The 14,554-nt window shown below is 43.3% G+C and overlaps 1 protein-coding gene across 3 annotated transcripts in view; it reads right to left on the bottom strand.

Annotated features, from left to right (window-relative positions):
* LOC110533888 (roundabout homolog 1) overlaps positions 1-14,554 on the bottom strand; it is a 210,398-nt gene that overhangs the window by 145,402 nt on the left and 50,442 nt on the right. For 2 of the 3 annotated variants that reach the window (XM_036990289.1, XM_036990290.1), the window contains exon 3: positions 12,180-12,266. In XM_036990289.1, coding sequence (XP_036846184.1) covers positions 12,180-12,266 — 87 coding nt within the window. Of the gene's footprint in view, positions 1-1,778; positions 2,453-12,179; positions 12,267-14,554 lie in introns of those variants that run through there. The other variant, XM_036990291.1, reaches the window with a different exon arrangement.

The following is a 14,554-nucleotide window of genomic DNA, read 5'->3' as shown; positions in this document are numbered from 1 at the left end:
CACATGGAACTCCCTTCCATCTCAAATTACTCAAGCAAACAGAAAAAGGTGCTTTAAATAAACTAATAAAACAACACTTCACAACACAATGCCTCTCCCCTATCTGACTTAGTTGTAATGTCTATGTTAATGTTTTTGTAAATTGTTAAGTATTTTTGTCTGTAATATATTTTCGTTATCAGTCGAACAGGAAGATAAGCTATCGCCATTGGCATCAGCAGTTTGCTCATCCACAATCAAACAGAAAAGGCCACGGTTTTGTTTAAAGAGTATATTATAAATCTCTATATCACTGTTAGTCCTATCAATACGAGCCAGTCCCATCAGTATGTACACAAGCCTGTTCAGACTAGCGGTGTTGTTAATAGGACTTCATTAGGCCTCTCTCCACTGACCTGGACCTCTTTCTACTGTTAGTCGTTAATAACCTGCACCACTGCTGATCTCAGTGACCAGAAAGTGTGTGTTGACCGGTTGTTACACGTTCACAAACCCTTTGTCTGTTCTTGCTTATTTACTCCTGAAGAATGACTATTTCAAGTCACTCTTGCTCGCTCTCTCTCTCTCTCTCTCTCTCTCTCTCTCTCACACACACACACACACACAACACACTCTTTCTCTCTCACACACACACACAACACACTCTTTCTCTCTCTCTCTCACACACACACAACACACTCTTTCTCTCTCTCACACACACACACACACACAACACAGTCTTTCTCTCTCTCACACACACACAACACACTCTTTCTCTCTCTCTCTCTCTCTCTCACACACGCACACACAACACAGTCTTTCTCTCTCTCTCACACACACACACAACACAGTCTTTCTCACTATGACTCTAAGTGTAACACCGATAGCGGCAAAGCTGGCACCCTGACAGGTGATTACCCAGGAGAAGGCACAGTCAGGACACTAAAACAATATAAGGAGAACATGGTCTCACTCTTTATCTCAGGATCTCTGCTGATGTGATTGCCAGTGATTCATAATTACAAATGTTTACAGTAGGCAGTTCACCTGGGATTACAAGTCAGTATTTGATGTGTGTGTGTGTGTGTGTGTGTGTGTGTGTGTGTGTGTGTGTGTGTGATCAAATACTGACTTGTAATCCCAGGTGAACTGCCTACTGGAAATCAGCCACAAGGGGCAACAGTGAGTGAGTGCTGTTACTTTAGACAAGTAGACAGGGATGCCGGGTGGGTATACAGTAAGCATCTGCCTCTGGTTATAAAGGTTGCATGTTCAAATCCAGCTATAGAAAGTAGATTTTTATATTTTTGTTTTAAACCTAACCTTTACCATTCGGAGTTAATGTCTAACCTCAAGAACTCTGAGTTAATGCCTACACTTCACCCGGGAACATACAGAGATGTAACCAAACACTTCGAAATTAGATTTTTGATAAACATCGATGAACTTCTCATTCCGACGTGAGACTATGAGAGCTTTTTATTTGACACAACTAAGGCAATAAGAGCACATCCTGGCTGTCAACAGTCAGACCATAATTCAGACAAAGACCAATTCATGCCACACCGCTGGGCTTGGCACACAACGTCAAAGGATGAAACAGATAGTAAAGTTGTGTGTAGCCTAAATCGGTCGATACTTATCAACTCACCCCACCCATGCCATGCCATCTTTAATTGCCGCACACAAGCACACGCTCATAAACGCTCACACATGAGAATAGACTATTACAGGAATATTACTTTTCAAATTCAAAGTCAAAACCCAAGTCAAATAAGGTGAAATAGTGCAGTCTTTACCTGAACAAATGTGAATAAATCCGAGGAGAAAGTAAATTCCCACTGAACGCGCAGGCATCATTCCAAAGCAGCAGAGGACTGAAGCTAATTTGTATTATCCACAAATGTTTGATACGGCCTATTCGATCTAAATAATAATATTTATTTTTAAAAAATGGTCTGCTTCCTTCTTGAGTAAAATAGCCTACCACGCCGTCTCCAACTCTCTTTTCTGTGGCTGTGCGCTGCGCTTGTGTAGCCTATGCTGAGAGCAAGTCTCCGAATTCCTCAGTGCGGGACGATTGGTATTTCTGTACACTGTTACAAAGATAATACTTTACTGATAGCTCACACAAAACCTCCCGGTCACATTATTAAGGTTGCCCACGAGATCGTCCACATAACTGGGATCTTCTTCTCGAATCCGAGTGAGCTTCGTAAATCCAAGACTAAACTCTGAGGTTTTAGCGGAATTCATCTGTGATCAAATATTATTTCCACTTTTTCCATAGTTTTCTTTCGCATGAGTGATATGGCAGAGTCCAAAATCCAAACGTCCAACTTCAGTCCTGATTTGATTTGCCTGTTTCTCAAACCCGCCGGCGCTCACCCGACTTCGTGCACTTAGGGCTGAAGGGACGTTTGAAAAGGGCAGCGCTTAGTGAGTGCTGCATAGTGTGCGCCACTCTTCCCAGTCCGCAATGGGGGTTTTCATAGAGGCTATTTTAACACGGGAAACCTTAATTGAATATATTTACCTATTACGTTAGAGTGTGCAAATGTTAGTCTAAATCTAAAACCAATATTATTTAACTTAATATGATTGTGGTCAGCCAGAACTACTTCGCGTCTTGCTTATTTAATGAATTCCATTTAAATTAAGTGTCTTTTGAATTCATTTGAACTAATGTGTCTTACCAAATTGATTAAAATTATACTAAATTATATGAGCAGTCGAATTCGTCTACTTGCAGAACAAAAAGTGATGGGGACATTTTTGATTTCTTCTGCAATGTTTCTCTACTCAAACAACAGCAGAATAAATGTTAAACAACAGCCAATGGTGTCCCCTGTGTGAGGTTTATAAAGTGAAAGGGATTGTTTGACAGACAGGGTGCTCCCTTTACATCCTATTCAATGAAAAGTCAAAGGGACGGCACGACGTCGTCCACCCGCTGGGAGACATAACTGTGTTTAAAGCGACCGTGTGAACCAAGGTCTCACACCATATGTGTTTATATGTGACCTTTCAATCCCGCAAATGGCTCACTTGGGCACAAGATATTATCTTAATAAGCCAATTAAAATTCACTTTGGCAGAGATTACCCAGGAGCAGTGTTGCACTTCTCTTAATCATGAATTAAGATCAACCCCAGGGACCTCTCAGTCTCAGCCTTCCAATGGCAATGCCAACATCAGACAGAATGACCATTTCATTTTCAAGTCCAGTGCATGAATTTGAATACACTTCATTTATTTTGTATATATTTTTTAATATAAGAATACACAAACATCTGATTTTGTATGAATACAAGCGTATGAATTTCATATGAAAAAAATGTAGCATAGTGAGAACTTATTTTAAATTCAACCAAATTAGAACATTTTACCATTGAATAAGTATCAGCAAAGATACATAACTCTCCTGAGGGCTTAATTGGTTTATTGTAGGAATGTAGTGGAATCTGCCTTACCCTGCTCTCTGGCTTGCTTTCTGACCAGAGAGCAAGCACACCCTCTGCTGGCTGACTTGCATCATGTTAGAGATTATTCACAAGAGGGTATTCTTCTCTTTCATGCTCTTTCTACAAAAAAAAATGTACAGCATTGACCTGCTTTGATGCTCTATCCGTCTTCCAACATGGTAACTCATATCACATGTTTTCGTGGCTGAGGGAAATTCCAGACTATTTTCATTTCCAGCCTACAATGGATGAAAACTATAAAAGCTGTTTTGGTTTTGTACTAAGCGATTGACTAAGGGGAAATGGATGTTGATGACCGACTGTTGGCATGTCTTGCAACATGTGAGACATTCCTTAATATTAAAATATGCAACATGTTACACATTACCCTAACACATGAACCCAGAGCTGCAGAGTGTCAATTTCTCTGACTCTTTCTCTGTTCCTATTCTCTCCACCACTTCTCTCTCTCTCTCTCTCTCTCTCTCTCTCTCTCTCTCTCTCTCTCTCTCTCTCTCTCTCTCTCTCTCTCTCTCTCTCTCTCTCTCTCTCTCTCTCTCACTCTGTCTCTCTGTCAAAAAAGCATCTCTTTACTCCCATGTGTCCACATAGAGAAACCTCAGCATTGCTCCTACGGTGGAAGAAAGCCTTCCTTCCCTGCCTCAAATCTCTTTATTGCTCTGAGTGTGCCCCTGCCGGCCCAGCTGTATGCTTGCAGATGAAACAAGAGCAGTCCTGGAACCAGTACAGCACACAGCAGCATAGCAGCCCAGCCCAGCGCCACTGGTAAACAAGCAGTAAAATATGGGTACTTACAGGCTAACCATCAGCACATTGAGTTTTTCCACCCTTTCACACACATTAACACATGCAGGCAAGTCAGTTAAGAACAAATTCTTATTTACAATGACGGCCTACAGGGGAACAGTGGCAGGGGCAGAACGACAGATTTTTACCTTGTCAGCTCGGGGATTCAATCCAGCAACCTTTTGGTTACTGGTCAAACACTCTAACCACTAGGCTACATTATGCAGACTTCCCTATTTTCTGTCCTATAACCTCAACGTGACAACTGCTTGGTCCTGTAGAAGATGAATGACAAAACAAGAACATGTGATCTACTTTCTCGGTCTTCCATCCTTCCACTTTCACTACCCCACCCTCTACCTACCCCATTCCCCCCATCCTCTATCACTCCGGATACTCTTCTCCGTGTACCCCTCCATCTCTCTCTGGGGTAAAGGAAGGATGAGGTCATTATTTAAAGGGGGTAAGGTAGTGTAGATCAGTTTTGGACGGGTGGGAATCAATCAAAAACTCCAGGGTCAAAGGCTGAGGAAGTCCAAGAAGACAAACAACCACTTAAGCCTGGACACATACTTCCCATTGAATTATCCCTGTGGAACCAGTCCCCTCCTGAGACAAATAGTGCTGAAAACTGTTCTCCTCTCAAAACACGAAAGGATCAATGTCAATACATCCAATGACATTCTGTGAGTTTGCCATCAAATCCCCATCCAGAGCAGAGGATAAAATGTGCTAACTAACCTCAGAGGATGTGGTGTCGAGAAGAGGAGAAGAGGCCTCCCTCCAACCACATCACAGTGTAGAAGAGTCAGAAGGTTGCCTACACAAACACCCAGATTCTCCCAGGGAGAGCAGAGACTATAGTGCCAGGCCAGCTGCCTAAACAAAAGCTGCAGAGCGTGGCTAATGTGATAAATATGAAGTAGAGGTCAACTAGGACAGCTGACCGCACATGCGTGTGGCCAACATAACAGCAGGTGCAGCACACATTGCAGAGTGCAAAGTTTATGATTTCTACGGTACATTTCACAGGTCCGCAATGCCTCTCCAACACTAATGTAACCACAGCAACAGATAGTACAAGTGGACACAAAGAGAAACACAAATATTATATTGGTTGTCATAGAGAAAGGAGAAATAAGCCAGAGGGATCAGACAATGGCAAATATTGAAAATTATTGTTTTGCTACTCAAAGCTCCGGCTTTAAATTGGTTCCGAGCCAGACCAAAGAAGACTGAACCAAAACACTAACTAAAACAGTCACTGATATTCATAAGGGAATAAATCATATTAAGTGCTATCTCCATAGATACGAACAGCAACAAACACTGCATAATTAGTGCTTTGAGGTTAGTGTATAATTGCATAATGGCATAGTTAGTTCTGTATAATTAATTAGTCATAAGTGATTGATGTTTTGTTTCTCTTTTATATGAAAATATCTGTGGGGTCACCTTCGTCGTGAAGAGTAGCTTCTACAGAACTGATTTCTTTGTGTTTTCACACAGAAGAACCATGCCTCTGTCCATCCCACTCCATCTTTCCAACAGCTTGTTCTTTGTGTAGCTACCAGTATAACATACAGTACACCTGCAGGTGCTACTAAACATATGCCTGACTAGCTATGTGTTCCTGACAAGGACATCTGGAATCCCCCCTATACAAGGCATGTATTGCTGTCAGGCAGCTTTCAGTAAATAAGAAGCACAACAACAAAAAATCCAGTGTCTTTCCCTATAAAAGCTCATCACAATCACAAGAACTCCATAGAAATGAGCTCCTCGATCACTGAGGACATTAAGGGTATTTGGGAGTCAAATAAGCGTATGTCTTTATTATGTGTGTTTCGTGGGGTTGATGGATGGTATTGTGTACATTACAACAATATTTTAGTATTACACAGTACAATTTTACATTTGGTATTCCTCATGGACATAGAGTGCATAATCACTGATGGCTGTTATAAGTGGTCTTTGTTAACGTTGGTGGTGTTAACCAGTCAATTTAGATTCCAGTTTGTCTAAACTCCATTCCTGGGTGTCTGGCACTAACACTATCTTCCCTTTCTCTCTTTCATATTTCTCATCTTCAAATATTTTCCATTTCACCTCCCCCTCTTCCCGCGTCTTCCCTTTCTCCCCATTATCTGTAACAACCCATCCACCAACTCTCCCATATTCCACCACTCTCTGCCTCTCTCTCTCTCCATTCGTCAGCCCCACTCAGCGGAGAGCGCAGCACTCTAGACACTCAGGGTCATTCACACAATGAGAATGTGGAATATGACAGAGGGCCTTCATATTCTCTATCTTACAGCACGTCTGGAACTGCTGATGCACAAACCGTGCTGCTCTTCTCTTTCTTCCCTCTCTCTGGCTTTCTCTTCTCTGCAAATTGACAAACTGAATGCCACTGTGATGCTCCTCTCAATCGCGATGCCTGTTGGCTTAACACATGGAACCCATGTGTTAGATGTGTTTTGATACTATTCCACTCATTCCGCTCCAGCCATTACCACGAGCTTGTCCTCCACATTAAGGTCTGTCTGGAAAGGCTGTGTGCTATAACAAGCTGCTTCCACGGCACCTACTCAGCTGTAGGGTTACAACACATCATGTGCATCAACAGTCTCTGGTACCTCAAAGGCACTACGTCAAGGTCTTTACAGTTTATCAGTGGAATGAGGGGTTTGTGATCCCTCTGCAGTGTGAATATGCAATAGGCCATTCAGATATCTGGTAAACTTGTCCCATGTTCAGACTTTCTCAGCATCTGTGAGAGTCCTGGAGCACTAAGCTACTGGCTTTAACTGTCCATCGTGTTTCTGTAGTAGGACCCCGCCAAACCCAGAACTACTGGCGTCTGCACGAACTATGGTAGGCTTTGTCATATCATAGCATGCCAGTCAGTGCAGGTGACTCTGTGACGATTTTCTTTACCTTCCTAAAGGTCTCCTCCTGCACTGCAGGTCGTTGATTGGTTTGGTGACATCAGCTAGACCCAGTAGGTACCTGCCTAAGTAGTGACCCAGTACTCCTCAGATCAGTCACATTGCTTGGCAGTTCCAGCTGGATCTTTAAAAATATATATATTTTACCCCTTTTTTTCTCCCCAATGTCATGGTATCCAATTGGTGCTGAATGCCACTGTGATGTTCCTCTCAATTGTGATACCTGGAACCCATGTGTTAGATGTGTTTGATACTATTCCACTCATTCAGCGACGAGTCTTGTCTCATCGCTGCAACTCCCGTACGGACTCGGGAGAGGCGAAGGTCGAGAGCCATGCGTCCTCCGAAACACAACCCAACCGCACTGCTTCTTTGACACAATGCACATCCAACCCGGAAGCGAGCTACACCAATGTGTCAGATGAAACACCATACACCTGGTCAGTGTGCACTGCGCCCGGCACAGGAGTCGCTAGAGCACGATGAGACAAGGATATCCCTGCCGGGCAAACCCTCCCTAACCCGGACGACGCTGGGCTAATTGTGCACCACACCATGGGCCTCCTAGTCGCAGCCGTCTGTGACAGAGCCTGGGTTCGGACCCAGAATCTCTTGTGGCACAGCTAGCACTGCAATGCAGTTCCTTAGACCACTGCGCCACCCGGGAGGCTCTGATGGCCTGGATCTTGGCAAGCTTCCTACAGTATCAACATTTTGCATTCCTGGCAGCAAATTATTCCTCTTTAGCATATGCCTTACCACATCTGAAGCATTTTGTCGTTCAAATTGCATGTAATTTTGCTTTGGCCCGTTTGCTTTGTACATGCAAGTTTTTGTGCCTCTGTTTGTTATTGTGCGATGTGTGTTTGTATGCTACTTCACTGAGCTGTGCACCGTTAGCATTAGTCCCTTGTTCGCTAATATGCTTGTTTACTTCCTCTAACTGCCTCACAAGTTCTACTGGTTTGTCGATTGTCAACTCAGGCAATAACTGAAGCTTCTATGGCAACTAATTATCCAATATACCTATGACCAACCTGCCCCGGATATTTTAGTTCTTGGCAGTATCGAAAGCGCATGTATCAGCTAGGTTTCCGCAAGCTTTTTGGCGCGCTAATGAAAGCGGGAACTTTCATGAATAATTTTCACTTTGGGCACAAACGTATTGTACAGATTACCCATAACGGTCTAATAATCATTCTGATTCTCCTCCACGGAAAACATGAATCAATCAATCAATCAAATCATTTTATAAAGCCCTTTTTGCATCAGCCGATGTCACAAAGTGCTATACAGAAACCCAGCCTAAAACCCCAAACAGCAAGCAATGCAGATGTAGAAGCACAGTGGCTAGGAATAACTCCCTAGAAAGGCAGGAACCTAGGAAGAAACCTAGACAGGAACCAGGCTCTGAGGGTTGGCCAGTCCTCTTCTGGCTCTGCCGGGTGGAGATTATAACTGAACATGGCCAAGATGTTCAAACGTTCATAGATAGTAATAATTACAGTGGTTGTAGAGGGTGCAACAGGTCAGCACCTCAGGTGTAAATGTCAGTTAGCTTTTCATAGCCGATCATTCAGTTAGAGACAGCAGGTGCGGTAGAGAGAGAGAGTCGAAAACAGGCGTCATCAGGCCAGTTAGTCCTGAGGCATGGTCCTAGGGCTCAGGTCCTCCGAGAGAAAAGAGAGAGAGAGAGAGAGAGAGAGAGAGTCGAAAACAGGCATCATCAGGCCAGTTAGTCCTGAGGCATGGTCCTAGGGCTCAGGTCCTCCGAGAGAAAAGAGAGAGAGAGAGAGAGAGAGAGAGAGAGGGAGGGAGAAAAGTTCTTCCTTCCCCAGCTAATAGAGCAGAGCACAAACCTGTACTTCTCCATCCTCTTTGTTTTGTTGATATTCTGTAACAATTAAATTATTGGCTCCATTCTGGGCAGTGTTCTGGGTGACTGAAGTCAAAGTTTTCTGGAGGTGGAAACCTAGCCATTGCTGCTGATCTTCTGACACCATGTAATGTTATGCTTATATGAAGAATCCAGAGGTGAATATAACCTTGGTTGACTTGAATGAAACAGGCAGCATAGCTATGTAACTAGCGACATGACACCGGAGACTGTTTTCACTGGACTTGTTACTTGACGGGTGCACGAGGACCAAACTCGTCCAATCACCTTTTATGGCGTCATGAGTAGACTTGCGCCCCCACACTATAATAAAATAGTTCCAATACAACACTGTCGACATGGTAGGCAAGGAGGCACAAATGTATAGGGTGTTGTTGGGTTCATCTTTCTTCCATGATCCTCCATGTGACACCTACCAGCCTTGACAGAGGGGTGCCATATTTTGACATTTTGTTTGTTCAATGTAGCCCATCGAATATGTATAATATAGTCAATAACAGATCTGAATGACGTGTTTTCAGATAATACTGTGTTGTCAAGATAGCTTCCTGGCTGTGCCTGATCACATCTGAATTCCTTTCACTGGATAGTTGTGTTAAAAAGGGAGTAAAATATGGTCATGACCCATACATTCAAGCTGTGATCTTTAGCAAATTCCAATCTGTTCTGTGCAGCCTGAAAGTGCAGTTTGTCACTCTCCTAGGCCACGGGAGAGAAGGCTCTGGGAATGGAATGGAGAGAAACTCAATCAATTTGCTTATTTGCTCTATGACGGTACCTCCCTTGACAGTGAACCTTTACAATAATATACCAAGGGAAACGGAGAAGAGGTTGAATTATGTTGCCTTTGGAAGGAACACTCGAGGTCCCGTGGCCGCTGCTGAACTGGCATCCAGTGAATTTATAGTCCCGACCAGCTGAAGGGAACACAATCTGCTGCCTGGGACTGTTTGGTCCCAGTCATGACACTGAATTTCCATAATTCTTGGAGTTAAATATTAGAACATACTAGTTTCATTTCCTAATGGCCAGTGGCTCCTTTCGCCTAGTTTCCACAGATTTACGGAAAAGACAGTTGCCTGTAATAATCAAAATCCTAGTTGCACAGGAGTTTGGTATGTGCTGACTCTTGACATTTTTTAAAATATGGGCCATGAACGAGCATTTTTAACATGCTCCATCATGATTTGGGTCATGGTTTACCATCCAGTTTTATGATAATAATGGTGTCTCAGCATTGGGTGGCATGAAACCCCCTGTTTATTTCACCTACTAATTTTCTTTCTGTCAGGTGATGAACTGGAAACAAATGTGGTTGAGTTAAAGCAGTTCTGCATGGAACAGTGGGCCAAATTTCCTCCACAGCGATGTGAGAGACTGATCAACAACTACAGGAAGCGTTTGGTTGCAGTCATTGCAGCTCAAGGTGGCACAACCAGTAATTGAGTGGAAGAGGGCAATTACTTCTTTACACAAGGGCATTGGGTGTTGAATAACGTGGTTTATGAAATGATTTAAATACGTATGTAATTTGTTCACTCAGGTTCCATTTATCTAATATTACGTTTTGGTTGAAGATCTGATAAAAAATCTGTATCAAAAATATGCAAAATATTGAGAAAATTAGAGACGGGGCAAACACTTTTTCACAGCACTGCATGTATAAACTCAAAAAAAGAAACAGTATCTCACTGTCAAATGTGTTTATTTTCAGCAAACATGTGTAAATATTTGTATGAACATAACAAGATTCAACAACTGAGACATAAACTGAACAAGTTCCACAGAGGGGGGGTCAAAATCAAAAGTAACATTCAGTATCTGGTGTGGCCTCCAGCTGCATTAAGTACTGCAGTGCATCTCCTCCTCATGGACTGCACCAGATTTGCCAGTTCTTGCTGTGAGATGTTACCCCACTCTTCCACCAGGGCACCTGCAAGTTCCCAGACATTTCTGGGGGGAATGGCCCTAGCCCTCACCATCCGATCCAACAGGTCCCAGACGTGCTCAATGGGATTAAGTTCCAGGCTCTTCGCTGGCCATGGTACAGGCCTTGGTGTAACGCTCATTCCTTCAACGATAAATGCGAATCCGACCATCACCCCTTGTGAGACAATACCGGGACTCGTCAGTGAAGAGCACTTTTTTGCCAGTCCTGTCTGGTCCAGCGATTGTGGGTTTGTGCCCATAGGCGACATTGTTGCCGGTGAGGACCTTCCTTGCAACTGGCCTACAAGCCCTCAGTCCAGCCTCTCCCAGCCTATTGCGGACAGTCTGAGCACTGATGGAGGGATTGTGAGTTCCTGGTGTAACTCGGGCAGTTGTTGTTGCCATCCTGTACCTGTCCCGCAGGTATGATGTTCAGATGTACCGATCCTGTGCAGGTGTTATTACACGTGGTCTGCAACTGCGAGGACGATCAGCTGTCCGTCCTGTCTCCCTGTAGCGCTGTCTTAGGCGTCTCACAGTACAGACATTGATATGTATTGCCCTGGCCACATCTGCAGTCCTCATGCCTCCTTGCAGCATGCCTAAGGCACGTTCACACAGATGAGCAGGGACCCTGGGTATCTTCCTTTTGGTGTTTTTCAGAGTCAGTAGAAAGGCCTCTTTAGTGTCCTAAGTTTTCATAACTGTGACCTTAATTGTCTAACGTCTGGAAGCTGTTAGTGTCTTAACGACCGTTCCACCGTTGTATGTTCATTAATTGTTTGTGGTTCATTGAACAAGCATGGGAAACAGTGTTTAAACCCTTTACAATGAAGATCTGTGAAGTTATTAGGATTTTCATGAATTATCTTTGAAAGACAGGGTCCTGAAAAAGGGACGTATCTTTTTTTTATTTCTGAGTTTATATGGTCTATTTATCCAGACTAGCGTTGCTAAAATAATATATTGACTCTGTTGATCTACATTACATTCCTGACCTGAATGTAAAGTATGTGCTTTCAAATATTGCAAATTTGGCTACATAACCCATATATTGCCATTTTTAAGAGTAAACAATAGCATTCAAGGCTGAAATGGAATTCTTATAGAAAGAGAGATACAGAGAGAGAGAGAGAGAGATCCTTGCAGTACCTGTATAGCCTAGAGAGTTGTCATCTTCATGTTCAGATGAGGGGGTGGGGGTGGAATCTTCATTGGCCCTATCCCGTGTGTCTGGATCTGCAGAGAAAAACACAAAGAATTGATTAGACCATAAGAAACTGCCTCCCTCTCTCAGTTTTGACCTCTTACTATTAGGTTAAAAAAAATCTGTCGGTCTGCCCCTGAGTTAGGCAGTTAACACACTATTCCCTGGGCGCCGAGACGTGGATGTCGATTAAGGCAGCCCTCCCCCTCCCCGCACCTCTCTGATTCAGAGAGAATGCCGGAAGACACATTTCAGTTGAAGGCATTCAGTTGTACAACTGACTAGGTATCCCCCTTTCCCTTATTGACACAGCAGAGATCGTTCCTCAGATTGTGCCCATGCTTCCCTCCGAAAAAGACTAACAGGGTCAGTGACTGAGCCCGAAGCCCATAGAAAAATAGAAAACGGAGATAGACAGAATGAAAGAGAAAGAGCAGTGAAAACAGAGTGTGTAAAACATACGTCTTTCCATCAGACATCTCAGTCCAATCTCCCATCACTGGGCAAACACACAGCTGTTGACCTTTCATAATGTCACAATGTTTAAGGACGTCTTGCTGTGAGAAAGATATCATCACCTGCAACTTGATAGCCTGTCTATTAGGTACACCCATCAAGTAACGGGTCGGACCCACCTTTGCCTCCAGAACAGCCGGAATTCTTCAGGGCATTCTAAAAGATGTCAGAAAAGTTCCGCAGGGATGTTGGTCCATGCTGACGCAATGGCATCACGCAGTTGCTGCAGATTAGACGGCGGTACATTCATACTGCGAACAGCCTGTTCCATCTCATCCCAAAGACGCTCTATTGGGTTGAGGTCTGGGGACTGTGCAGGCCACTCAAGTAAAGTGAATTCACTCCAAGCAATGTTTTTCCAATCCTTAATTGTCCCGTGTTGCTGATCACATGCCCACAGGCTTCTTGTTTTTAGCTGATAGGAGTGGAACCCGGTGTGGTCTCCTGCTGCAATAGCCCTTCCATGACAAGGACCGACAAGTTGTGCATTCCAAGATGCCGTTCTGCACACCACTGTTGTACTGCACCGTTATTTGTCTGTTTGTGGCCCGCCTCTTAGCTTGCACGATTCTTGCCATTCTCCTTCAATCTCTCTCATCAACGTGCTGTTTTCGCCCAAAAGACTGCCGCTGACTGGATGTTTTTACAGTTGCGCGTGAAAAGCCCGGCACACCTGGCACCGATGATCATACCATGCTCAAAGTCGCTTAGGTCACTCGTTTGCCCATTCTAACGTTCAATCGAACAGTAACTGAATGCCTCAATGCCTCTCTGCCTGCTTTATATAGTAAGCCACTGCCATGTGACTCACTGTCTGCAGGAGTGATCCATTTCCTTGGACGATACCTAATAAACTGGTGAGTGTATACAGCAGTAATGTCATCATAATGGGGTTTCAACAGAACAGCCGTACCTGACAGCATCCAGTTCAATCCAATCCTCAAAACTCTACTTTCATTCAAATCAAGTCAAATTGTCTTCGTCACGTACACAGTTTACAGCAGGTATAAAAGGTGCAGCGAAATGCTTGTGTGCTAGCTCCCTCAACGTTAAAGTAGAATAATCAATAATACAGTTTTCTACAATCACTTTGGCACTAATTTCAGGAACCTTGATGTCATTTTTCAAAAACACTAGACACAAAACTCACAACCAATGATCAAAATGCAAATTTTTCAAAACTTCATTGAACTAAAATCACCTGTTCAAAATGACACAACTTAACATCAAAGTATTACCATTTCAAAATGCAATTCACACATTACATCTGAGTTGACTGTCTATTCATTTCATTACAATGATCTAACTATCAATTGCTACAACTGGTCAAAATGATAAGTAACTGTTGCGTTACTCTTAATGCATAGTTTTATGGAAACTGACAAACAATATTCCATGTTTAGATCATGAAAGTTTCAGGATAACGAGATCCATGGACACCAATTACCGTGGAACATGAACCAATTGGACGACATTATCTATGGATGTAATATTTCATCATCATTCTTTATCAGACACTGTTTCTATGGTCCCATGTATACATTTTACAGACCATGTTTTCAGATTTGACATTACTGTACACTCACTACACTTTATTAGGTACACCTATCTAGTACTGGGTAGGACCCTCTTTTGCCTCCACAACAGCCTGAATTATTCACGGTGTTGTACGTTAAGAGATGCCCTTCTGCACACCACTGTTTTAAACAGCTGTTATTTGAGCATTTGTGGCCTTTCTGTTAGCTTGAATGAGTCTGGACATTCTCCTCTGACTTCTCTCATTAACAAGGTGGTTTTGCCCACA

This window comes from Oncorhynchus mykiss, chromosome 10 (assembly GCF_013265735.2).
Source record: "Oncorhynchus mykiss isolate Arlee chromosome 10, USDA_OmykA_1.1, whole genome shotgun sequence".
In the NCBI taxonomy this organism is placed as follows: Eukaryota; Metazoa; Chordata; class Actinopteri; order Salmoniformes; family Salmonidae; genus Oncorhynchus; species Oncorhynchus mykiss.
This window is presented reverse-complemented; position numbering and strand designations above follow the sequence as displayed.